At 42.3% G+C, this 27,951-nt stretch overlaps 1 protein-coding gene across 1 annotated transcript in view; it reads left to right on the top strand.

The window, feature by feature from the left end:
* The first annotated feature begins 1,973 nt into the window (after window positions 1-1,973).
* Window positions 1,974-27,951, top strand: part of DGKD (diacylglycerol kinase delta) — a 100,250-nt gene continuing 74,272 nt past the window's right edge. Inside the window, 1 exon segment of the mRNA XM_084892479.1 lies at window positions 1,974-2,166. Coding sequence (XP_084748605.1) covers window positions 2,011-2,166 — 156 coding nt within the window. The 5' untranslated portion in view covers window positions 1,974-2,010.

Below are 27,951 nucleotides of genomic sequence, written 5' to 3'. Positions count from 1 at the left end.
CCTCTAGGGCTGCTCATGCTCAGGAGGGCCTCATCCCCTGGAGCAGGGGTCCTCAAACTTTTTAAAGTGGGGGCCAGATCACGGTCCCTCAGAGAGCTGGAGGGCCGGACTATATGAACTACTAATCCCTACTGTAACACCTTGGCTGCGCTCACTGCCCAAAAAACCTGGCGGGCAGGATCAGACTCCCCTGGGGGCTGCATGTGGCCCGCGGGCTGTAGTTTGAAGACCCCTGCCCTGGAGCATCACAAGTAGTCCTGCTCCCTCTCTCCTGATAAGGAGCAGCTGGTCCAGGTTATACATCCTCTCTCACTCCTTTGGAGAGGTATCTAAGCCTTTTAGAATAAGACCATCAAGTTTATCTGTGTGGCTTGTGTGAAGACTAGACTTGCTGGTCAAGTGTCTGGCATGTCCCCCATGGTCAGCACAAGGACACTGTCATTGTCCTCATGCATTGTAGGACTTTCTACGACAACAGAAATGTTCTATATCTGTGCTGTCTATATGGTAGCTTATAAACCACATGTGGCTACTGAGCACTTGAAATGTGGCTAGTATCACTGAGGAACTGAAAATTTAATTTTAATTGAAATTGAAGTAGCCACCTGTAGCTAGTGATTATAGTATAACAGGGGCCCTTGGCTTGTCCCAGAGGGTTTCTGAATTAGACCCTTACCTGCTCTGCCATGTATATGAGTCCATTCCCCTGGCCATGTACCCATGCTGGATGCTACTCTGTGGCCTCTGGGGGTCTTCATTTGTTTTGCCTCTAGAAAGCATTGCCATGTGCAGGGGGGGCCAGAGAAGGCTGACAGGTGGGCAGGACAGGGTCAGCTGTTTCCAGCAGTCTTTTGAAAGCGTATGGGGACACCTATTTGTGCAGTCTCCTAAAGATCTTCTCTCAGGTGGCACCAAGCTCTTATCAACTGGATGTCCCAAAGGGCAGCAGAAGCTCAACTGATTTCATCTCCAACTGCAGGTCCCCAAGTGAAGGGGTCCACCAACATACCCTGCAGCTCAGCCCAGGGCCTCTGCTTCTGCCTACAGATCCCTCCCATCCTGAGTCCACTTCTGTATGTCGGCGGCCACTCCCAATAATCCAGGGTAGCTACCTGCCCTGATTACCTCAAAACTGGATTCACAAGTCCCAGTTTTGTGACCCAGCCCCTCGCTGAGCTTCCAGTTGCCCTCAGGAGTCAGGAAAAAGACTCACCCCATTATCAGATTCACAGTCTTGTCTGACCTGCCTGACCTAGGCTTATCTCCTCCTGTTATTTTCATTCCCTTAGACTACAGCTGCTGCTTCTTTTTTTCTTCTTCTTTTTGAAGACTTGTTCTTTCTTCTCTCCGGGCCTTTGCAGGATCTGGTCTCTCTGCCTACAGCACAGATCCTGGGATCCTGTTACCATTAGTTAGAGATAACTCCTGCTGGCATTTTCCTTAAACATCATTTTCTCCAGGAGCCTTCTCAAATGGCATTGTGTTCCGGCATCCCAGAGGTCCGTCCAAGTAACATTTTTCTCTCTCCTGCATTCATCCACTGCTCAACTGTTTTATCGTGCAAGTAACTACAAAAAGCTAGACTCCGCTTTAGATGCTGGCGACACAGTGCAGGTCCGGGGTCTCCTAAGGTCACTTATAAATTAAAAAAATATTTTATTATTGATAGTATTACAGATATCTCCCATTCTCACACTTCCCTTTTACCCCCCAGCCCCATCACTTACATTATTGAAGGGGAAGGTTAAAGATTAAGAAAAAGTGAGCATGGATAGAAAAACAAAACAAAACAAAACAAAATGGAAATTGTGTCCTAGGAAGACAAACAAATGCTAAGATCAGGGTTCTGGACACCAATGTGGGGGCGGGGTGCGGTCCAAAGGCGGAGGGACAGAGCGGGAGGCCCGCCTAGGCCCGGCCCCGCCCCACGCCAGCACAGGCCCCGCCCACGCCAACACAGGCCCCGCCCCCGCCCGCCCCCAGCCGCCGTGCGCGCGCTGGCCGGGCAGCATGGCGGCGGCGGCGGGCGCCCCTTCGCCGGGTTCAGCGCAGCAACCTCCGCCGCCGCCGCCCGAGGAGTCGTCGGACAGCGAGCCCGAGGCGGAGCCCGGCTCTCCGCAGAAACTCATCCGCAAGGTGTCCACGTCGGGCCAGATCCGCCAGAAGGTGAGACGCGGCAGCGGCCCGGGAGCGCGCCCCTCACGCCGAGGCAGCCCCGTGAGGCCCGCAGCTCGGCCAGAGCGGCCGCCCAGGCCCGGCCCGGCCGGGCCCGGCCCGGGGTCCAGCTGCCGGGGCGGAGCGCGCTCCGCCGGGTAACGGGCTGGGCTCCCGGGCTGAGCGCGCCTCCCGGCGAGGCGGCGGCGGGGACCCTGGGCCGGGGCGCAGGTGGGCGCCGCGCGGGGCGGGGGCTGAGAGGAAGCCCCGCGCCGCCCAGTCCGGGAGGAAACTGAGGCCTCGAGGCGGGGTCGGGGGTCGAGCGCACCAGAAATGGGGGCGCTAGGTTGCGCCCCACGCGACTCCCGGAGCCTGGGGTTCTGCCCGTTTCTGATAACTGGTCAGGCCATTTCTCGCTGGGTCCTCTGCAGACACTCACCTGTGGTCTCCTCATAAAAAACCCAATTGGATGCCGGTGTGGAGGCTCGTCCCTTCACTCGTAAGGGAAGGGATGGGAATTCCGTTTGGTGACCGCCTCGGGAAAGCGGAGACGGGGTTTTCCCTGGCTGTGCACCTGCTTGGCACCTAGATCTCCACGGAGAGCTCCAGATGCCAACTATTAGCTGCTGCAGAAAGATGCATTTCCTTTCTGCACGAGGAGAGTCGCACCCTTTGTGTTCCCGTTGAGAACTGCTTCTGGTTTTTGCTGTAGGGGAGCCCTCACTGTTAGAGCACGGCTTCCTCGGGCAGGTGGCTGGGCAGGTGGCTGAGGGCAGGCTGGTCTGTGGGCAGCCTCGGCAGATCCAGCTGGCACCGACTTCCTCCTCCTGCTGCAGTGCGCTTTGTCCCCGGGCCAGTTAAGTTCAGCTGTTAACTTTTACCGGGGGGAGCCATTTCTCTCAATGGGTAGCCCCAGCATGCTACCAAGCGGGTTTAGTGTGATGTGCTCCAGTTATCCAGCAAATAGGCATTGAACACCTCTTTTGTTCCAGGTTTAACAGTGTTAACTAGAACGATAGCAAGTCGTCAGTGCTTACTATGTGCCAGGCACTTTTCTTGGGTTAACTTTACAGCACTTGACGTGGGTTAGCTCATTTAGTACTGGTGATAGCTCGTGGAGTTGGGTGTTAATCTATCCCGTCTTATGGAATTGGAAATCCAGGCAGAGAAGTTAAGGGGCTTGCACAGGGTATCACAGGTAGTAAATGTGGACCCGGATAGGAACCTTGGTCCGAATACCAAGGTGGAAGGCCATTTCTCCACCCAGGGGTTCCCAGACTGTAGGAAATGGACACCTGTGTACTTGACTGTAGGGCATAATACCGTGTTTTCCCAAAAATAAGACATCCTCCGAAATTAAGACCTACTTGCAGGTTTCCTTCTGAGTGAAATATAAGGCATCCCCCCGAAAATAAGGCCCCCCCCCCCCCCAGGCTAACCATGAGAGATTTGGTCCACTGATTCTGAAAGAAATGGAGTCACAAGAAATTCACCAGGAAATTCAGGAATTGGATTGTTATGATGATGTTCCAGATGATGACATGATTGTCAATGAATAAATGAGTAAATTCTTTATACTGTAGGATTCAGTTTGTCTGGTTTGTGTTGACAACTACCATACTACTGTACCATATACAGGTAATAAATTTCCTTTATTTTCATTTAACAATAAATGTGTACCGTATTCTTCATGGAAAAATAAGACATCCCCTGAAAATAAGACCTAGCGCATCTTTGGGAGCAAAAATTAAGACACTGTCTTATTTTCGGGGAAACAGGGTAAGTGATGTGGAAGCTCCTAGGACTGAGAATCCGATTATCCTGGGAGGCATGGATAAGGAGGTCCCCTCTACGACAGGATCTTGAGGGAAAGGGTTTGCCAGGCTAAGTGGAGGAAGGAAGGGCTTTCCACAGAGTTTACTGTTCTGTTTAAGCACACCTGGGGATGGTCAGAAGGTGAATGCATCAGGTTGAGAGGAATTAGGAAGAGGAGATGGGAAAGGTAGATTTTGAAGGGCGTTTTTTGGCCTTGGGCAAGAGTGAGCCACAGTATGGGAGTGACCCGGTCAGATGTGTTTTTAGGAAGATCTCCAAGTAACCTTAATCAGTATTGATAGCAGTTGCTCTCTCCTGTTGATGGGTCCTCTAACATGTTATCTTTCTAGTGTAGGGAAGATCGTGTGATTTACAAGTGTGATTAAGATTTGATCTCTCAGAGATTCCAGTGTTTGACCCATCTGTTCTTTGGAGATGGGTCCTTCCTCCCCAAAACAACAACTGCAACAAAACAATAGTAGCTGCTATACCAGCTGTTCTGATTGAGGAGTGATTAGTAGAGTGTTAAAAATACACTCTGAGGACTTGAGTTTCGGAATACAGTTACATCTGCTGTACAAATAGCTTAAGACTAATTTTTCTTTTTGATAGCTAGTGATTGTCAGAATGTGGGAAATCTGAGGTTTACTGTATGTTCAACAGCCCTTTTTCTCCCTTTAAGCCAATAAGCCATTCAGAAAATTCTCTGCTGTATGTGGTGCATAAGAGAAATATTTAAAATGCATGGAGTATCATTCTGGGCCCAAAAAAGGAAAACAGAATCCACTTTAAGTATTTAGAACAGAGGGAATTTAATGTAGGGCATGCTTGCATAGGTGATGAAGAATTGAGAATGCAGACAGTGGGCAATGAGGCAACCCTGAGATGAGGCAACAAACAGGAAACTACTGCTACCCCTAAGCTGACTCCAGGAGGTGGCATAGCTGGCTCCCCAGAGGCTGAACCCCCTTAAGTTGCCTGGCTGGGGCTGGAGCCTTGGGAAAGAGACAGCTGCTGCTGGGAACTCACCCCATCCCCATTCCTGCATGGGAAACCCAGCCTGCAAAGATCAGCTCCTCCACCCCTTGGAATAGAGCAGATGAGGAATGGAACTGAGGACAAGCTGGCCCGGGACCAGAGCTGTATGTATGTCAAGTTTTGAAATATTAGTCCAGCAAGCTACAGCTATCTTAATGGAAAAAGAAAAGGAAGTGTCTTAGGACAGTGCCTTTCAAATTTGAATGTGCAGCAGACACATCCCCTAGGGATCTTGTTAAAATGCAGAATCTGGCTGAGTAGGTCTGGGGCGGGGTCTAAGATTCTGCATTTCTAATCAGCTCCCTGGAGATGCTGCTGCTCTGGTTCAGGGACCAGACTTTGAGAAGTAAGACCTTATGACATGTGTAAGGAGAGGCCTCACCAAACTCCAAATCTTTAGTTTATGAGTTTCTTTTAAAACTTCCCCAAGTCTTCAGCATACTGAAAAATTGATGTGTGTAGATTGGGAACGGTTATTTGTTAATTTAGCATTTCATTCCTGTCTAATATTTTTATATGTTCGTTTCCCCAGCAAACAATTCATTTATATTTCCTAACCATAATATACAATAATGATTCTATAGGACTGCATAGCTAGAGTGGAAAAAAGAAAATGGCGCTAATACACTAGTAAAAGATAAATTCACCAGTACATTATAGGGTATTGTGAAGTTTGAGTAAAAGTAGTGTAATCTGTGGAGCTTATCAGTTAAGGTAGAGTTTAATTTAATTAAAAGCTTTTAAAAAGTTAACAATTTTGGCTTTATGTATAAAAGTGCTTAAATTCATGATTTCAAATTTAAACAAAGCACTTTTCCATTGAGATGAAGACTAATAGAAATTAGGTAAAAGTTTAAAGTTATAGAAGTCTTAAAAAATGTCAGCTTTATTAAGATATAATTCACACTCCACACACTTTACTCATTAAAAGTGCATAGTTCAGTAGTTTTTAGTATCTTCATAGTAGTGTAACCATCACCACAATCAATTTTAGAACATTTTCATCACTCCAAAAAGAAACCCCACAACCATTAACTCCTCATTTCCTCCCAACTCTCTCAACCTTAGGCTACTACTAACCTACTTTCTGTTTTTCGGGTTTGCCGATTCTGGACATTTCATATACTAATAAGTGGAAACATGCAGTACATACCTTTTATGCCTGGCTTCTCTTATTTATTTATAAATACATGTTTAAAAATTTAAGTAAGTTCTACTTAAGGATATTTTTCCATTGATAATTTTAGACCGTGGGAACCCCTTTCACGTCCTGCGTGGTTCGGGTTCTGGGGAAGGCCGCACACAAATGAAAGAGACTAGAAAAATATTAATTTGGTAATATTGGGGGCCAGGTGGGAGCCCACCTCTAGTGGGAGGACTACCCTATTTCCCTGAAAAGAAGACAGTGTCTTATATTAATTTTTGCTCCCAAAGATGCGCTAGGTCTTATTTTCAGGAGATCTCTTATTTTTCCATGAAGAAGAATACGGTACACATTTATTGTTAAATGAAAATAAAGGAAATTTATTACCTGTGTACGGTACGGTAGTACGGTAGTTGTCAACACAAACCAGACAAACTGTGAATCCTATAGTATCAAGAATTTACTCATTTATTCATTGACAATCATGTCATCATCTGGAACATCATCATAACAATCCAATTCCTGAATTTCCTGGTGAATTTCTTGTGACTCCATTTCTTTCAGAATCAGTGGACCAAATCTCTCATGTTTAGCCTAGGGGGGGGGGGCCTTATTTTCGGGGGGATGCCTTATATTTCACTCAGAAGAAAACCTGTAAGTAGGTCTTATTTTGGGGGGATGTCTTAGTTTCGGGGAAACATGGTATGCCTTGCTTTGGTCTTGCCATTCCATTTATTCAGGTTTGGAATACACCCATTGCTCTCAGTTAATTCCAGTAATAGATTATTTTATCAATAAGGATTTATGTGATTATTTGTGGGGAAGTTGCTTCAGTTACCATTGTCTTAATTAGATAGATAGTGGTTGGCTCTGATTTTTTTAGAGCTTAAAGGTTGACCAGCCTTTTACATCTTTCTATTAGTGATACAATGATCGATTTCTGCAGAGATATAGTGATACAATGATCGATTTCTGCAGAGATAGGAAAGGAGGGGAGAAACAGAGAGAAGGAAACGTTGATGAGAGATACTCATTGAATGGTTGACTCCTGCACGAATCTGGTTGGGAACTGAGGTATGTGTCCTTGGCTGAATTAAACCTGGGACCCTTCAGTTTGGGGGCCAATGCCCTATCCAAACTGGCTAGGGCTGGCTTCTTCATTTAGAATAATGTGTTTGAAGTTCATCTATGTTGTAGCATGTGCCAGTACTTTCCGCCTTTTTATTGTTGAATAATATTCCATTGTATGGCTATACTACATTTTACATTTATCAATTGATGGGTATTGGGGTTATTTCCATTTATTGCTGTTCTGGATAATGCTGCTATGAACATTCGTTGTACACATTTTTTTTTTGTGGCCATATGTTTCATTTCTCTTGGGCATCTATCTAGGAGTAGATTTGCTGGGTCATATAGTAACTCTGTACTTAACTTTTGAGAAACTGCCAGACTTTTTCAAAGTATCTGTACCATTTTACATTCCTACTAGCAATGTATGAAGGTTCTGGTTTCTTTATGACTTCAGTTACTGTCTTTTTGATGACAGCCATCCTAGTGGGTGTGAAGAAGTATAAAAACTTTTCAAAGCTAGTGTTTAGTAGCATTTAATATCTTGAACTTCGGTGTCAAATCAGGTTGATTCACATCCTGCTCTCCTGCTTATAAGCCATGTGATCACAGACAAGTTAGTAAATTTCTCTTAAGACTTGGTTTCCTTATCTGTAAACAGGGTAAATATTAGTTCTTTGGTTGGCAGTAGTGACAATAAATGTTAACTGTGCATTTCTGAGTCTCAGATTCCATATTTGCAAAATAGAAATGATAATCATAGTTTTCAGATCTGTAAAATAGAAATGATAATAACTCAGAGTTAAATGGAATAGTCCATGTATAGCACTTAGCATAGTGCCTTACTCATTGTAAGCATTCAGTAAATGTTTGCTTTTATGATTATTTCTGTCTTTCTGATTATTCACTTTTTTGTATCTCATATTCTCCCTCTCCCTCTTCTCCCTCTGCTTCTCTCTCTCTCCTCCTTCTCCCTCTCCCTCTCCCTAAAATAAATTTAGAAAAAATTAGAGATCTTAAAATTACTAAGTGTGCTAGGCACTTGGAGGTACTGAACAATAAAAACACTTCTAGAGCTAATAGTCTGAAGATAAGACAGACATTAATAAGATAATCAGATTTAATGTGCAGTGATTGACAGCCGTGAATGCTAAACTGAAGAGGGCTGGAGTATTCTGGGAGGCTATAGTAGGTGAATTTGACTTGATACTTAGGGTGGTATGGAAAGGGCTGCTTCTTTTTTTTTTTTTTTTTTTTAAATACATTTTATTGGTTTTGTACAGAGAGGAAGGGAGAGAGATAGAGAGTTAGAAACATCGATGAGAGAGAGTCATCGATCAGCTGCCTCTTGCACACCCCCCACCGGGGATATGCCCGCAACCAAGGTACATGCCCTTGACCGGAATCGAACCCGGGACCCTTCAGTCCCCAAGCCGACGCTCTATCCATTGAGCCAAATCGGTCCCGGCTGGAAAGGGCTTCTTGAGGAAGGGACTGTTTAGCTTAATCTGAAAGGTGGGTAGGAAAACGTGACTTCTGGTAATGGTGGGCCTAGCAGCTGATAAGCCATTTTTCCAGGCACCATTAGCTGGTAGGAGAGAGCTAATACGATAATGTAGAATTATGAGGTTAGGATCTGGGGAGGATGTAGTTTGTGGAAGTGAGCATGACATTCGGGGCTGCTTTTTATCTTGGGATCAATAGTGGGATCTATAGTGGGAATAGTGTTCCCTCAAAATTCACCCAGAACCTCAGAATGTAACCTTGTTTGGAAATAGGGGCTTTACAGATATAATTAAGAATCTTAAAAAAACAAACAAACAAACAAAAAACCTTGCTTGGAAATAGGGACATGACAGATATAATTAAGAATCTTAAGATGAAATCATCTTGGATTTAGGGTGGACTCTAAATGTAATGTCTGGTGTTTTTATAAGAGAAAGGGGAGGGGGAGTTGGACACAGGAAACAGCGAAGAAAAGGGCGTGTGATAGAAAAGGGATTGGAGTTCTGTTGCCACAAACTGAGGCCTGATGGGGTTCTTGGAAGGAGGTAATGAAAGGCCTGGATCCTTTAGGCCTTGTTGACACCTTTATTTTATTTTATTTTTTAAAATAATTCTTTATTGTTGAAAGTATTAACATATGTCCCTTTTCCCCCTATTGACCTCCTCCAGTCCGTCCCCCATTCCCCTCCTCCCTGCCCCAGGCCTTCAGCACCCTAATGTCTGTGTCCATGGCTTATGCATGCTGACATCTTGATTTTAGATTTCCAGCCATCTGTATCACAAGGATACACATTTCTGTTGATTAGGCCTCCCAGTCAGTGGTACTTGGTTACTGGGCAGCCACAGGAAATTAACATTGGACCATATACTGACTCTGAAGGGGAAGCTGAGAGGCTGAGCTCTGTGAGGCTGTCAGAAATGCCTTGGAGGAAGGGTGAAGCCGAGGTATCAAGGTCTGCCAAAGGGCAGCAGTTTCGGGTGAACTCCCTTAGTTTGGGTTGGGATCCCAAAAGTCACTTCCAGGGAATGAGGATGAACCATAAGTAGGACTTCAAAAGGACTGCAGTCCTGTTTCAAATTGTGTCCTGTCTCTGAAATTAGATAGAGCTAATCCCAGAGTGCTTCTTTCTCCAGGTTTCTAACAGAAACCACTTAATCTTTCGTAGAAGCGATACAGTCCTCCAGTTATTTTCACAAGCCCTGTTGTAAATTTAGTGTTTTGGATACAATAAAAAAATAGACAAACAGGGAGGCAAGGCTACATGAGTTAAAACCAATACAAACAACAGACTATGAAGATGGTTTAATAGGGGCTCCAGATATCAGATGCAGACTTTCAAACAACTGTGCATCTTAAAATCCTTGACTGATTATATTGCAAAGACCTCATTTCGAAATAAAGAGGAGATAAAGGCCAGATTGAGAATTTTGGCAGAGACCTATAAATTAAAAAAAGAACCAAATGAAAAATTTAAAACTGAAAAATGTAGTAATCAAAGCTAAATTCTCAAAGGAAGGGTAGATTAGACACAGCTGAAGAAAGAATTTAATGGCCAACAGATAGCTCAACATATCCATAAGAAAGCCTGGAGACATGGAAAATTTAGAAGACAGGATAGGAGTCAGAGATAATAGTGAGAAGGTCTAACGTGTGTTCAATTGTCATCTCAGAAAGAGAGGAGAGAGAAAATTGGGCTGAAACAATATTTGAAAAGTTAATGGCTGAGAATTTCCCACAACTGTTTAAGGTACTTATGTCCACTGATACGATAACCCCATGCACATAAAGAAAACCACAGCCAGTCACTTCATGATATAACTGCTGAAAACCATAGATGAGACTTGCAAGCATTCTGGAGACAGATTACCTTCACAAGAGCAACAGTTAGATCAACAGCTGTGTTCTGAACAGAAACGATGGAAAACAAGTCAACTGAAATTTAAGTACTGAAAGAAACTGACTGCTAACACCGAATTCTTTACTCACCAAATAAATTTTTCATAAAGACATTTAAAATAAATAAAAACAATTTTTTTGATGAGTAGACCCACACTAAAGGAAACACTAAGGTATTTTTTCTTTGTTTTTGGAATAAGGAAAATGATCTCGGGTGAAAGGTTAAGAGTTGCAGGAAGAAATGAAGAGCAACAAAAAGTTTATTTATGTGGTAAAGACCAAATGATTATTGACTGTAAAAATTAATTATGTCTTTGGGTTTAAAATATCTATAAATTAAAATGTACAATAATGAAGTATAAGTCAGAAAGGGAAAAAAAACATTAATGTTAGACAAGTCTCAGATACATGTAATCTGTGTGGCAGTCACTAAATTGTGAAAGACTATATTATATTAAAGCTAAAAGGCAAGTAAAATTGAATAATAAATTCTAAATTTGAAAGAAGGCAAGAGAGGAGAGAAAAGGGAACATTGAACAAGCAGAAGAAATAGAAAGCAAACAGTAAATTGATAGACTTAAATCTTGATGTATCAGTAATCACATTCAATGTAAATGGACTTGAATGCTCCAATGAAAAGACAGATTGCTGGGTAAGAAAACAAAACCTGATGGGTTATTTAAAAGAAGACATTTAAAATAAAAACATATCAAAAGATTGAAAGTAAAAGAATGGAAAAAAATACTATGCACACACTCATCAAAAGAAAGTTGATGTAGCTATTTTAATATCAGACAAAATAGGCTTTGAATGCAAAATATATTATTATACATAAAGATATAGTGATAGAAGATAAATGGTTTATTTCAGGTATAATTAAAATCTGCATGCACTTAGTGTAATTTGAAAAATTAATACAACTGAAATAAATCCACAATCAGTGGGTTCTTTTGGTTAATCCTCACTGGAGAATATTTTTTCCATTGATTTTAGAGAGTGAAAGGGAGGGAGGAGGGGGAGAGAGGAGAGAGAGCCACATCTATTGGTTGCCTCCCGCCCTCCCCCAAATGGGATGGAGTACCTGCAACCCAGGTACATGCCTTTGAATGGAATTGAACCCATGATCCTTTGGTTCTCGGGCTGATACTCCCAACCACTGAGCAATGCTGACCAGGGAGAGGGAGAGACTGAAACATCAGTGATGAGAGAGAATCAGTGACTGGCTGTCTCCTGAACGCCCCCTACTGGGAATTGAGCCTGAAACCTGGCCATGTTCCCAGACCATGACCTCCTGGTTCATAGGTTGACCTTTAACCACCAAGCCATACCAGCTGGACAGAATAAAATTAGTTTCAAATGCACAAGGCACATTATGCTGGTCACAAGGCAATTCTCAACAAATATAAAGTGATTGAAATTTTATAGACTGTTCTCAAACAACAGTGGAATTAAGCTAGAAACTAATAAAGTGAAAATTCCCATGTATTTAGAAATCTATTTTTAATTAACTTATGAGTCAGAGAAAGCTAGAAAATATTTTGAGTTGAATGATAGCAAAATATATATGTAAAAGCCTAAGTGAACCTTTGACCGGTAGCTATGACGCACACTGACCACAGGGGGCAGACACTTAGCCCAGGAGCTTCCCTTGGGTGGTTAGTGTTCTCCCACAGTGGGAGCGCCACTCAGTTGACCAACGGAGCCAGACACAGGCCTCATGGTTGGCAAGTGCAACTGCAGTGGCATGGGCATCAGGATTGACTGGGTGGGAGCCGGCGGCCCCTTCTTCTTCGTCATGGGCGTTCAGTATCGTCCTAGGACCAGCACAAGGAGACCACAGCGGAGGGGCAGTGAGCCTACTGAGCGGTGGCAGCGACAGGCAGGCAGGCACAGCAGGGCCGAGATGAGCGGGAGCAGCTAGTATATATAACTAATGGAATACAGCTGAAGTTGTCTTTAGAGAGAAGTTTATGCCCTTAAATACTTTTATATTGGAAAATAAGACATGCTGAAAATCCATGAACTAGGGTGTGTGTGTGTGTGTGTACATATACATATACATATACATATACATATACATATATCAGGTAGTTAGAAGAATAAAAAACACATTAGATTCAGAGAAAATAGCATTGAAGAAATAGCAAACGACATTTAATGAAATGGAAAACCTTAGAGAGGATCAACAAAGGTAAAAATTGATTTGAAAAATCTGATAAAATTGACAAACTCCAGCAGAAATAATGTTATGAGTGAAAAGGGACATCATAGAAGGTCCTACAGAAATTAAAAATAATTAAAATGTATTACAAATACTTTTACAACTAAAATTGAAAATTTAGAAAAAGTTGACAGATTCCTAGAAACACAACTTAAAACTGATACAAGCAATAGAAATTGCATACTGTTTTATAACTATTAAAGATATTGAATCCATAATTTAAAATCTTCCAACAGACCCAGATGACTTGTCCAGTGAATTCTAAGTATATAAGAAAGAAATAACCGTGTTACATAGTAAACACTTCCAGAAAATGGTAAAAGAGGGAACACTATATCTTTTTATGAGACCAACAAAACTTGAATAGTAATGTTAAGGTAAGAAACATTCAAACTTGTAAAGAATTTTTGTGAGTTTATTATAATTACTGTCGATAATTCCCGGGGAAGCCAGAAAATGGTGGTTTTATAAATTATCAAAGGAGGAGATGTAAATGGCTTACATGAAAATCCATTGGTGATAGATTAGGGAGGTGGGAGAAAGTTGATTTTTGTCAGGGAAGATACTGGCCTAGGGTGACTACCCACTACAAACTGGTTTTTAATTAAAACAGTTTAAATTTCAGACCATCCTTTGTGGTTACTTTAGGTCTCTGAGTTTGCAAGGCCTCCATGTAGGCCTTCCTTGAGTTAGGTTAGTATGTGTCCCCTTTTCATCCACAGCATAAACTTGATAAGGTTATTACAAGAAAGGAAGAATTCAGACCAATATAACAATGAACATAGGTGCCTCATTATGGTGAAAATTTCTTTTTCTTAATTCCTTCCTTCCTTCCTTCCTTCCTTCCTTCCTTCCTTCCTTCCTTCCTTCCTTCCTTCCTTCCTTCCTTCCTTTCTTTTTTTAAAATATATTTTATTGATTTTTTACAGAGGAAGGGAGAGGAATAGAGAGCTAGAAACATCGATGAGAGAGAAACATCAATCAGCTGCCTCCTGCACACTCCCCACCAGGGATGTGCCCACAATCGAGGTACATGCCCTTGACCGGAATCAAACCCAGGACCTTTCAGTCCGCAGGCCGACGCTCTATCCATTGAGCCAAACCGGTTTCGGCATGGTGAAAATTTCTTAAACAGAATGTATGATCATCTCAATAGATGCACAAAACCACAAACATTTTGAGAAAATTCAACATTCATATTCAAATTGGAATAGGAGGGTGTCTGTAAAGGGCCAGAGAGTGAATATTTAAAGCTTTGTGGAACATATACATTTCCTGTGGCAACTATTTAGCTCTGCTTTGTAGTGTAAAAGCAACCATAGACAATATGGGCATGGCTGTGTTTTTTAAAAAAAATGGACTGCTTTGTCCACTTCTGGACTAGGGAAATCCCCAAAATCAAATTAAGAGTGTCTACAAAAGCAACAAACCTCAAGCCTAGTGGTAAATGTTGATAGCTTTCCTCATGAGATGGGAACAAGAAATGGATGTCCAACATCACTATTTCAATTCAACATTTGCAGTAGTGCAAGAAAAAGAAATAAAGGTATAAGGATTGGAAAGGAAGAAAATAACATCATTATTTGCAGATGATAGAAACATTGCCTTAGATGTACAAGTATACAGGTAAGTTATAATAAATAAATGAGTATAGCAGGGTTGCTGGATTCAAGGACAGTGTACAAAAATCTGTATTTCTGTGTGGTATAATAAATATATTTGCTCTTTGTCCCTGGTTCCTGACACAGAGCTACTTGATGATAGGGTTGTTTTTCCCTATTCATAACAAGCCCCTTTTGACTATACTTGACTTATGCTAATGAGTTGACTCAGGGTAGGAATCCCTTCAGGATGGGAGCTGGTCACCAGAAAGAGCAAACAAGTGATGAGAGGTATAAACTTGCAGCTTTACCTCCTTACCTTCCTAGAAATGGAGGGGGGCTGGAGATTGAGTTGTAAAAACTCTCCAACCGGAGAGATTCAGGGTTGGTGAACACATTAATGTGCTGGGAGGGTGGCATATGCAAAGAGGGCATGGAAGCTCGGTCTATGCCTATCCCTTTCCCCATGCATCTCTTCCATTTGGTGTGTCTTCTAAGTATTAGTAAGGATGTGGAGCAAGATGTCAAACTCATGGCCAGCAATACCTCATTTAAATGCAGCCCAGTGGCCATGAGTTTGACATGCTTGAGTGGAGCAAGGGACCACTCATCTATTAAATTGGTAACACCACTTTAGAAGACATTTTGGCAATTTTACTTGCAGCTATATATCTAACAGCTTATGTAAGCAAATGTACTCCAAGGGGCATGTACAAGATATAATTAGTGTTAGTAGTTGTAATATCTCAAAAGTGGAAGCAAGTCAAATGTCTACCTATAGTAGAACAGATAAATGATGGTATCTTACTTAATAATAGACAAACATGTAAATTGACCATACCTCTGCTACACCACAAGCCAGTCAGGAGTGATATGCAAATTGACCCAACAAAGATGGCAGTTAATTTGCATACACAGGCACCTAATGATGGGGCGGGATGCAGGCGTTCTGCCCCACCCCTGGTATCTCAGGGCCTCTGGGCAGCGAGGGAAGGCAGAGCTAGAGCGGAAAGAGGCAGCTCCAGGTCTTGAGTGGAAAGGGGCTGGGCAGGAGAAGAAAGGTGGTGCTGGCGGCCATGGAAAGGAAAGCCTTTTCTAGCATGAGTCTTCGTGCATTGGGCTTCTAGTGTCTTTATAAGAGAACACTGTACATCAGTGGATATAAATTGCTACTTGCTGATTTAAGGATTAATCACTGCATTAAAGTTGTCTGTCCAGAAAAGCTAGATATGAAAGAATATGTTCTGTATGATTTCATTTATATCCAGGTCAGAACAGAGAGGATACTGAGGAGTTTAGGCTTGTCTGCTTGTCTATTTAAGCTGACATGCGAGGAAATGATTACCAGAGAAGTCCTGATGGTGGGAAGGATGGTTAGTGATTGGATGGTCCACGAGAGAAGGAGCTTGTGGAGTGCTGGTAATGTTCTGTTTCTTGACCTAGGTGGTGGCTAGTTGGGCTATCAATTTGGGATAATTATACATTTTTGTTTTGTGGTCTTATGTTTATGTGTGCTATTTTATAATGCAAAATTTTTGTTTTAAAGGATTAATGAATGAATGAAAAGGTGGTAGCTGGTCAGAGTCATGCAAAGGCCCTGTGGCCAGAAAGAGCTTTAGGAAATTAGGGACTAAAAGAAAGCTGGTGTGGATAGAGTTAGCAAGAGTCAAGGAGACCTTCATTGTGCTGTGAGGCTGGGAGCTGGGTAGGAGAACCATGTTAGTAGTAGTGGGCTAGTCTTGCTTTAAGATTTTAATATGCAGACATAACCCGATCCAGTTGAACAGATTGCTCCGGCTGTGTTGGTGGCTGCTTGAGTGGATGGTGGCTGATTGTGCAGTAAGAGATGATGGTAGGTTGGGCCAAGGTTGTGGTGGTGGAAAGAATTGTTTGGATTTGACATGGTCAGAACTTGGTGATGGTTTTGGTGTGGGTGTTGGGAAGAGAAGGCTTGTGATTTACATGACTAGCTGGGTAATGGAGCTCTTCTCTAAGATAAGGAGCTGTGGTTGAGGACCACTTAGGACCAGCTTGGGTTTTGTTCTCTCTGAGCTCTGCTGCATTGTATCCTGGATCCTGTTATGCTCAACTACCCTAATTTCACAGGTAAGGGATAGAGACTTGGAGCAGTTAGGTGATTTGCCAGTATGCCAAGTCTCAGATTCCAAGTTACACCTCTTCCTACTGTACCCTTCAACCCCTCACAGTTTTGTATAGTTCCTCTGAGCCTAAGTGAGAACAAAACAAGTAATCCTTCTCCCTGCCCTCCCCTCTATGACACTGACTTTTTGAAGAGAGGAGTGTAGTTGTCTTTTAAAATTTGTTTCTGGATTTGTCTGATTGCTTCCTTGTGGTTTCTTTTTCATTGTTCTTTCATCCTCTGTGTTTGTTGTAAATCGAAAGCAAGAGGTTGAAGACTGGTTATATTCAGGTTGGTGTGTTTATGTGCAGATGCTAGACATTTCCTTTGGACATGTCTCCCTCTTGGCAGTTAGGAGGTAATCTATGAGGTGATAACTGAAAATATCCTTTTGTCCAACAACTGATAACCAAATGGTTTTAGCATTCGTACATGATACTTGCCTGAGTCGATTTTATTGATAGAGTCGGCAAAATGGAGATCCCCACCATGCCCTTTCTCCTATTTCCACATTTATCTGTTGGTTTTCTTCTGAAAATTCTTCCACTTAACTGGAGAAACTAAAAAGGCAGGATAATTGCCAATTTGATGTATAATTACCAATTTTCAAAGCAAGGATTTGGTAGAATAGTCATCCCCAATGGAGGCAAATGTCAATCTCCCTCTCCCACTATCTCCCTCTGTCTTTCCCTCTCTCCCCTTATTCTCTCCCTCGTCCTGTCCCCCCTCTCCTCTCTAGGGTGTGTATGTGTGCCACTGTGGATTCATGGCTGTTTTTATTCAGGGTTTGACTATTAATCCTTCTTTCTGATGTTCACAACATTATCTCCATTTTCTCAAGAGGCCTCCTCAGGCTGGCTCTTTGGTCTTTGAATGTTTGCTTACTGTGACACAGCCTGTCTTTTAATTTTCTCCATGTAGACCAGAGGTGGGGTTGCAGGGCAGAGTGGACACTTGTCCCCTATGGGTTGGGGGGAGGTGACAGGTCGGTCCTTTGGTCATGCTGGTGGTGAAGGACACTGCCTTTTATATATATAGATAAGCACATATTTTCTAAAATGATCTTTCGTTTTCTATAATAATTCACTTCAGATTTCTGTATGTGCTTTAGGGTATATCTCCAACCTCCCACCCCCCACTTTTTTGTTCTGATTTATTATCCTTGAATGGTGTTTGCTTACGTGTGGGTTTGAACTTCCATTAGCTGTGTGCTTGGCTATTCCATCTGAGACTGACCACAGTGCTGACCATACTGCTCTGAGCAGGCTTCCTTGCCCCGTTGGTCTGAGTAGTGGGTTGTTTTGGGTCACCTGTTACCTATTTATGGCTGGCTCTGTATTTCTGCATCGAGGTAAAGGGTGCCTGTGTTGGTGGTTTTCCCAAACCTAGTTCCTCTGGCCCCACTAGGGTGAGGTACAGCCCAAGCTCCGGGATGAATAGTGATTTGTCCTGTGGCAAGAAGAGGGCCATTCTCTTTCTTCTTTTTTTAATTACAATTTTAACCAATATTGCAAATTTACAATTCAGGGGCATTAAGTACATTAACAATGTGTACAGCCATCACTGCTATTTAGTATCTTACATAAGAACCCCTTCCCCATTAAGCAGTCAGTCCCCATTCCCCCCCTCTATCCCAGGCCACCACCAATCTGCTCTCCATTTTTATGGATTTGTCTGTTCTGGGCATTTAATAAAAATGGAGTTATCCAATATGTGTTCTTTTGTGTCTGCATCTTTCCCTTAGCATAATAGCATGTGTCAGTGCTTCATTCCTTTTTTTTTTTTTTTTTTAAATACATTTTTATTGATTTCAGAAAGGAAGAAAAAGGACGGGAGAGGTAGAAGTATCAATGATGAGAGAGAATCATTGATTGGCTGCCTCCTGCACATTGCTACTGGTATCGAGCTTGCATCTTGGGAATGTGCCCCAACTAGGAATCAAACCAGTGAACGCTTGGTTCATGGGTCAGTGCTCAATTCATTGAGCCACGCTGGTGGGCAGTACTTAATTCCTTTTATGGCCAAATAATATTCCATTGTATGGATAGGCCACATTTTATTTATCTGTTTACGTATTAATCTATCTTTGAAATGCTTTTACTTTTTGGCTATTGTAAATAGAGCTGCTATAAACAAGTTATTATTTGGATGTTTGCTTTCAGTTCTTTGGGTATATGCCCAGAAAGTGGAATTGCTGGATAATTCTGTGCTTATTTTATTGAGGAAGCTTCAAACTGTCTTCCACAATACTGTACCATTTTTTTTTTTGAGGGGAAAAATACCAAAATTTATTTTCCAACAGTCAGTTCAGCAGGTAAAACTACAAGGTTTTCTCTATAGATCGTACATTCACAAGGCATAACAGTGAGAAAGCCACCGGCATGTCCTCTGTAACAATATCCACTTCACAGTGTAAACAGGTACTACAATAGTATTGTGTTCATTTACAATTTCAGAAGGAAAGGCACAACTTGGCAAAAAAAAAAAAAAATTTTTTTTTAATATCCTGAAGTCAGACGCAATAACTCAGAGACCAGCTTTTGATACATTTTGATCGTCCGGGGCGGCCAGCGTACATTTCCACATCGAGCGGAAAGACCCCTTAACCCAGAAACCAGAGTCTTTCTTTCTTCTTCCTCGTTAAACCATCACAGCAAAAGTTTCAGCATTTGCTTATTACATATGCAAGAAAAGGATTAAAAAAAATCACAAAACATCTTGAAGGTCCAGCCACTCCCAAGCTGTACCATTTTACAGCAATGTTCGAGTGTTCAATTTCTCTGTACTTTGCTAAAAACGCTTGTCTGTTTTTTGTGTTTCTGAATTATGGCCATCTGATGGGTATAAAGTGGTATCTCATGGTATTAGTTTTCATTTCCTTAATGACTAATGATGCTGAGTATATTTTTATGTGCTAGTTGGTCATTTGTATATTGTCTTTGGAGAAATGTCTATTCCAGTACTTTGCCCATTTATTTCAGAATATATTTTTATTGATTTCATAGAGGGAGAGGGAAATAGAAACATCAGTAATGAGAATCACCAATCGGCTGCCTCCTGCACGCCCTCCCATGAAGAATTGAGCATGCAGTCCAAGGCATGTGATCCAGGAATTGAACTGTGATATCCTGGTTCATAGTTTGACACTCAGTCACTGAGCCACACTGGTCAGACAAGTTTAAATATGAAAAGGTGCAAATCCAAAAATACTCTGGTTTGAGACTGAATGAGTTAATGACAATAGGGTGACACCTGATGTGTGCTGGTCCTGCACTGTACACCATGTAGAGTGGTCTGACTTCACCTTCGTGACTGCTTGACCATCGATCACCGTGAGGTGGCTGAGGCTCCCAGCAACCCCAGGTCACTAACTAGGGGATAGTGGAGTGTGGTGCTGTTCCTGTGCCTAATGCAGCCATGCAGGTGACTGAGGAAGGCAGTAGGGTGGATAGTACTTGGAGATATTGGGGAAACAGGCATTGTGTCACAGGATACCATTCAGCTGTGTACAAAGCACATGCTGGAAGGAAGATAAAGGAAGTGTGCAAACTGATCTCGGGGATTGTGCTGGGTGGTGCAATTTAGATTTCTTTTATTTCTATTTTCCTTCATTTTCTAAAATGAGCATTATTATTATTTTTAAAAAATATTTTAATTTTTTACAGAGAGGAAGAGAGAGGGATAGAGAGCTAGAAACATCAATGAGAGAGAAACATCGATCAGCTGCCTCTTGCACACCCCCTACCGGGGATGTGCCCGCAACCAAGGTACATGCCCTTGACCGGAAACGAACCTGGGACCTTTCAGTCTGTAGGCCGACGCTCAATCCACTGAGCCAAACCGGTTTGGGCTAAAATGAGCATTATTATTTTATACAAAACACAAGCATGGCATGCTACTCTTGAAGTGAAGATTCCTGATGGTAAGAGTGGCATGGTGACATAATGGTTTAGAATGCTGTGCTCTAGAAAGCAGAAGATGAAGAAGAGTCTGCCCTCAGTCTCCTCTCTCGAATGTCCTAAAACACAGTTGGAACAGCTCTGTTGGATCAAAACAGATTAAATTTAAGGAACCAGATATACAAAAGGATATGGCGTGTAAAAACATAGGATATAAATTTCATAGCATCCTAATTTATTCATTCTGTGGAACATCTTAGCTATGTTTTCCTTTGCCTCAATTTTTAACTCCTGTGTTGAAAATAAATCTAAACGGAGTTCAAGGACTGGATATAAATTAGCCTGACACAGAAATGATTAAAAAAAAAAATCCTCACCAAGTATATACTTAGACAGAGGAAGGGGAGAGGACATTGATGTGAGAGAGAAACATCCATCAGTTTCCCCCTGTACATCACTGGGGATCAAACCTGAAACCTAGATATGTGCCCTGACAGGGAATTGAAGAGGCAACCTTTTAGCGCAAAAGACAATGCTCAACCAACTGAGCCACCTGGCCAGGCAACACTGAAACTATTTGATGTATGAAACATCAGTTTCTTAGATAATTATGTCAGGATACACTTGAATAAATTAAGTAGAAATAGGTTATAGAGAAACAAAATAAAAGAACGATATATTGTTTGGGAAAGCAGCTTATTAAATTGTGTGTTCTATAACCCACTTTTTTTAATACACTGAAAACACACTGGAAGGATCTTATTTCAGGTAGTAGTGGTGGGTGTTGGCAGCGGCTGGACCCTTGAGTGTTCTCAAGTAAAGTAATCTCCACCCAGTATGCACAGTGACCTGTTTAACAAGGGACTTTATTTCTACTTGATGTTAGAAAACAGCAGGAAACAGTGGACTGAGCATGTGCCCAGGGAGGAGGACAGTGATGGTTATGATCTTGCTGTGCATTTATTTGTGCAGCGTTTGGTTGGGTATGAGTGTTTCTGCTCTATACCGCACCCCCTGAGGTGGGAGGGGCAGATTGGGAAACTGGAGTGTATGAGAGTGGCTGCTTTCAACTCAAGTAGTTGCAGCTTCAGGCCTTGCATTCCAGCCTTGGTGTGTTTCGTTCACTTCTGAGTTACCAGAGCATCCTGTCTGTACCTCTGTAATGGAAATTTCCTAACTTACACAAAAGTAGGGAGAGGAGTTGGATTAATCACCCAGTCTAAACAGTCGTCAGCGTGTGTCTTTCTTGTTTCATCTGTCCTCACCTCCCAACCCTACTTTTTTTTTCTGTTATTTAAAGCAAATTCTTAGGTACTTTTTACTTTGTAAAAGTATCTCTTTACCAGGATGCAATTTCCTTAAAGGTCAAGGGTCCCTGTCTCTTTCATCATCATATTCCCAGCAGTGCTAGAACTTAAGTGTTGAATAAATATTTGTTGAAACAAAGAGTGCATTTCATTCCACCATCCATAAGGAGGTGGATTTTCCTGCGTAGGCTCAAAGATTCCGGTGAATCTTTTGGTGTCTTCACCGAACCACTGTGTGTGTTGTGTGTATTTGGGATGTTGTACCTGCTGCTGGTGACTCAGTTGGCCCACTTCCTGTGTAGAGAACTTGGGCTGTGCCTTGATACATGCACACTTATCCATTCGTTCATCCCAGAAAAGTGGGAGGAGCTATGACTGGTTATTGTTGCTTACTGGTAACTTGTAAAAACAAAAAACAAAAAAAATCTTTCCTCAAGCACATATTTCTTTTTCCACTTGATAATGAATCTTAGAATTGAAATCAGACAGACCTGGGTTTGAGCCCGACCTCTGTCCCTTCTCTATTGATATATAATAGGTTCTCTCTGACCCTCAGTTTCTCATAAGTGAAATGGAGTGGTAACTATTCACAGGGTGGTGAAGATTAAATGAAATGTTGATGATAACTAACATTTATCATCAACATTTCATTTAATCTTTACCACCTGGTATAGAGTAGATGCTCCACAAATACTGACCCTGTCTTGCATCCCCTTGCCCATGTTTCTGTGAAATGGGGATGTTTACCATACCTCCCTTAGGATGGCTGTAGATAAAGTGGGGTCATCTGTGGAAAGCTAAACCCTGGAACACCAGCATTAATGATCAGAGTGGCCACTGATGGTGATCCAACTGAGCTAGCTCAGTCTACCCACCTTTAATAGACAGGAATGCATTTAGCAGATCGATGACACCAGTAGGACCCAGATTGTTTCTGTCTTACTACCAGCATTAGACTGTTGCTTGCCTCCTCATGATCTCAAAATGGCTGCTACAACTCTAAACACAGTGACTACATTCAAGGCAAGAAAGAAGGGGGAGTTGAAGCCACAAATGTTCCCAAATATTAATGAAGCAACTCTCCTATGCAGGATTTCTGTGTAGGTCTATTTGACCAAGATTGAGCTATGTAGGATCAGGACTGTGATGATTGACAACATTTAGTACTACAAGTCCACTTATAATCGAGACCGTGTTAGCCAAGAGGGGAGGGAGGCAGTAAAAAGTGCTCTCAGATGTAGGGAATGAGGCTGTGGACTGTAAATGAAGGGCAGATGTGAGAGCAGTCCTTTTGGGGATTTTTGGGATTACATTTTGGGCCACTTTTAGGCTCTTCTGCTTGTCCTTCGTTATATAGTAGGGACAGAAATGAGGCCTTTCTGTTCCTCTCAGTGGAATCTCTAATGACATAGGGGCTTTGGGATATGGTAGCTCTAATCTTGGTGGCACTGCATTGAAGGAGGCAAACCAGTGAGAAAAGGGAAATTATGATCTCTTAATGAGTAAAAAAAAAGAAAGGCAGTCCTTTTTTGGGGTTTTGTTTTAATTTTTACTTATTGATTTGAGAGAGAGAAACAAACATTGATTTGTTGTTCCACCCATTCATGTATTCACTAGATCAGTGGTCAGCAAACTGCAGCTCTCGAGCCACATGTGGCTCTTTGGCCCCAAAATACCCACTATGTACAGCGTGATTGAAACTTCGTGGCCCAGGCGCAGAAGTCGGTTTTCGGCCTGGGCAAATCTATTTTGAAGAAGCGGTTCTAACGCTGAGCCACACTCAAGGGGCCAAAGAGCCGCATGTGGCTTTCGAGCTGCGGTTTGCCTACCACTGCACTAGATGGTCCCCTTTTGTGCCCCGACTGGGCATCAAACCCATCCGGACGATGTTTCAATTAACTGAACTACCTGGCCAGGGCAAGGCGGTCCTTTTTCTATGAGTTACTATTTTGGGTCTTTAATAAAAACCTAATGTGGGGTGCTTTTGAATCAGATTGTCAGCATCCGATGTAGAACCTGGCTCTTCAAAGTTGAGAGGAATTCTCCAGCAGAGCAGTTACCCAGGTGTCTCTCTTGCTGGTTGTTGGTGCCATGCAGGCACAAATGTGTGCAGCATTTCGTGTGGCCATACGTGTGCAAACGTCCTCAGCTTCTGATAGGCTGTGATAAGACCAGATGGTAGGTGGGTAGGTTGTCAATAAGTTGCAGGTAGTTCGGAATCAGGATGAACTAGTGGGTGGTGTTTGAATAGGTAAAGGAATTTACCTTTGCCTAATTGAATTAGATTTATCAGTAGACTTTTATGCTGGCTTCATTTTGCCAACAAATATTTTTGGTCTGGTTGTGCAAATCTTCCATTTTTACTGTGGACTTGCATGAGTTAATTCTTTGGTTTCCTAATATGTAAAATGAGAACAAATCTCCAGAACTGGTAAGAGGATTAAAAGGTAAAAAATAGCTCATCTTTATGTAGTAAATGTGATGAGTACTTAATGTTTAAAATAATCTGTAATTCTTTGAATATGTTGTACACCCTTTATGCTTTTTGAATAGATTATTTTTTGATCATTTCCTATTTATGAATTACGGTGTTCATAAATTATAAACCATAGAAGGAGGTTTGAAATAAGAGTAAGGAGGCCTGACATTTCTTTTGTGGTCTGTTATGAGCTATTTAACCTTGAACATATTACTCAGTATCTTGGTAACCAGTTTTCTTATTTGTGAATTGGAATATTAGTGTCCTTTTCATAGACCATAAGTGTTCTATTAAGAAGGCAATTAGATATGAAGAGGCTCATGAAAAGTGTTGTGCACATTTAAGGTAATAAGTTTTTCTAGCTTATTTCCATTGAAACATTTTAATAGTCCTTTTGTATATTAATGTTTTATGCTAACATTCCTACTTTTTTTGGACTTGGTGAATTTGGATGGTATTATCTAACATAGTTAAGTCCATGCTATTTTTTTGTTGAAGGACTAAAAACGTTTTAAGGACAAGCAGATGACTGAAGTGAACATTTACTTAAATTTTCACTCCTTTTATTTTATCCCCATTCCCCCTTCTATTACCTGGCTTGCCTGCTGCCTCTGTCTCCTCCTTCAAGCAGGTAGTGGTCAGGAAAATGTGGAAATTCTCACACTTGCATGCATGAGACACTAATAGCATTAGCAAAGCTCTGCTTGGAGTTGTATGTTCTATCTTTTTATTGATTAATTTTGTTTTTCCTTTTTTTTTTTTTTTTTTTAAACAACAGACAACATCAAGTTAAATTATGATGTATATAAATAAGCTGTACACACATGCACTCACATACCCAAGAGCACTAGGCTCCTTTTAGTCAGGCCCGTGATTTGACATCTTTTAGTTACCATTCTGCTGACTCCAGGTCATGCCTTCTGCCAGTTTTCCTTGTATTAGTTTCTTTTTCTTTGTTACTGTTTTTTGGCAGAGGCTCTTAGAATATTCTGGGTGCTGGCCCTCACGTATCTCCTTGCAGAAAATGGCTTCTCTTTTCTCTTTTTTTGTTAAGGTTCTAATGAGCAGAATTTCTCATTTGGAATATAGTTGGCTTTAGTAGTCTTATAGTATAGTATTTTTAAAAATTCTGTTTAAGAAGCTTTTCTAGTCCCAAAGTCATAAAGAAATTCTCCGATATCATTTGCTGAAACTTTTAAGGTTTTTGCCTTTTGCATTGGATTTGTAATATGTCTGGAAGTGACTTTTGTCTATGGTGTGTGAGGGAAGGGACCATTGTGTTTTGTCCTTCAACAGCCCGTGTTTCAGCCCCATTCACTGACTTGTCTCTTAGCTCCTCTAACCTGTGATGCTGCTGCTGCTGTCACACTCATCGGTTTCAGATCTATTTCTGGGCTACCTTTAATCTTCTAATTCTACTTCTAGTAATTTGCTCTAAGGAATGGCACCAAGACAGTGTATGCATTTCATTATAACAGTATTCTTGGAAGCATTGTTGATGGTGCCGAGTGGGAATTATTCTAAATGTTCTAGCAGTGGAGTGAGGCACATCTGCACAGTGAAATATGTACTCTGTAGCTGTTAAAATAGGTTTACTAATATGAAAGAGTGCTGACGTTATACATGACAGAAAAAATAGGAAGTTCAAGTACGGTATGTACAGTCTGATTCCATGCTTATAAATAGTTAACGTGCATGTTAATAAAACAACCCTTTCAGTGCACTTTGATCTGGCTTCCCCCTGGCAGGTCCTCCTCTGACTTCTCCCATTGCCATTCTATTTGATATTTACGAGGTCTTCCTAGTGCTTTCTTATCTGCTCCCTGGTTTTCTGCTCACTCTTCTCATCCTCTGCTTTGGATTCCCGCTTCCTCTCTGCACCAATATTGATATCCTGGGGTTCCTGGTTGGGTCCCTGGACTTCCTCTCATTCCATTCCTTATTCATAAGGGACTGCCTTGAGGTTTCTCTCCCATTAAACTTTCTCTTATACCCTCCACCATATATCTGCGGCTGGCTCTTCACTCAGCTGGCCCAGTATTCTCAAGGCCCTTAGACTAGAATGTCCAGAAGGAAGCCCACAGCCTCCCCATGAGGACCCTCGGAGTCATCCTGGTTTTCTGTCCTGCCTCCTTGCCTCTGTGTGTGGTGGGTCTTCTTCCCTAACGTGCATGCCTGTGTCATGTCTCTTCTTCCCAGATGCTCGTTGCTGGCTGCTCTTTTACATGAGTTTCTGGAGTATTCTTCCTGCCTCTAGGTTTTACGCCTTCCCTCTTTACTTCGCATTGTGGCCAGAATCATCATTCAAAAGTGTATCTATGCCAGGGAGACACCACCCCATGACCTGTGGCTCACAGCCCTGGCTGTCAGTGGTCTAGGCCTGTTCCTCGCCTTTCTGGCTCTGGCCCCTACCTTCCTGACCCTCTGAGACTGTGCAGCCAGTGCTGGGACTGTGGCGGGAATGAAGGACTGATGAGGGAGGGGCTCCCACTTCCTTACCAGAGAGGGGCATCCTCACTCTGTGTCTGGGCACATGCGGTCCCTCGGAGACAGAGGAAGTCTGGTGGGCAGGTGGTTTTGACCAGGGCTCACCAGGCCTGTTTTCTCATTTCCTTGCTTCCTGGTTGAAGCCTCTTTTAAAGATATTTCCAGAGCTGCCTTCCTCAATTCTTTCTTTGTTTCTGAGCTTCCCCTGCAGCAGGTGACTAGACAGTCTCTCCTGTGGCCAGGCACATGTCTGTCTGGGCATTGGGTGGCTTAGGCTCAGGCTGAGTGCTCTGCTGGGTTTCACCTCAAGTCCAGCTGGGGATTTGCTTCCTCTCTCTCGAGGTGGACCAGTGCTCACATTCTCACTTGCTACTCCATCTGATTTTCAGTGCCTGTGTGTGTACTTTCTCATCTCTGGTGCTAATGAAAGTGTCCTGTATTGCACATAGGACAGAGTCGGCCCTCTTTTTTGTGCAAAGAACATGACAGGATGATTCTGAGAACTTGGCTGCCCAACATGCCCTGAGCCAGCTGCACTTGAGATCTGGGTGTTTGACTCTGGCTCTTTGCTCTGTGGAGTGTAAGGAGGAGCCCTACCAGCCCCACGGTTTCCTGTGGTTGCTCGTTACAGGCTGCCTGATGCAAAACAGCAGATTATTGAGAGGTGTTATTTTCTTGACCACTTTGGTTCATTGCTTTTGACCAAGTGTTTAAGAATACTCTGCAACACATCTATAGTATTCACAAGCAGTGAATCAGGAGAAGAAATGTAGTTTCTGAGAAAGCTTCAAAGAAATACCGACTTTATCTCTTCCCCAGCCTTTTCCGCTGAAACCCACCAGTCTTTTTCTAAGCACTCGTTCTATAAATAGAACAGCAGCTCTCCTTGGGTAGCCCGCGATCAGTTCTCATCCGCTCTCTGAAAGATGTGTGTGTGTGTGTGTGTGTGTGTGTGTGTGTGTGTGTGTGTTGGATGATGTTTTAATTTTGCTTTTCTTATGTGTGATATGTGTGGCAGGAGATGCAAGAAAAAATACTGGAGTGTTTATCCTTTAAAACTAACTCAGAACTTTTCTGGGTCTGTGCTTATTTTTTATTTATTTTTTATTTTTTAAATTTGCACTTAAGAGATGGAAAAGATTCCTTTCCCTGCAAAGGTAAGGAAAACTCGTGGGTGAGGAGAGGTGCTTGC

The sequence above is a fragment of the Pipistrellus hanaki genome, assembly GCF_964339955.1.
Source record: "Pipistrellus hanaki genome assembly, chromosome: 8".
Classification (NCBI taxonomy): Eukaryota; Metazoa; Chordata; class Mammalia; order Chiroptera; family Vespertilionidae; genus Pipistrellus; species Pipistrellus hanaki.
The sequence above is the reverse complement of the archived record's forward strand: the minus strand, read 5'-3'. Positions and strand labels throughout refer to the sequence as shown.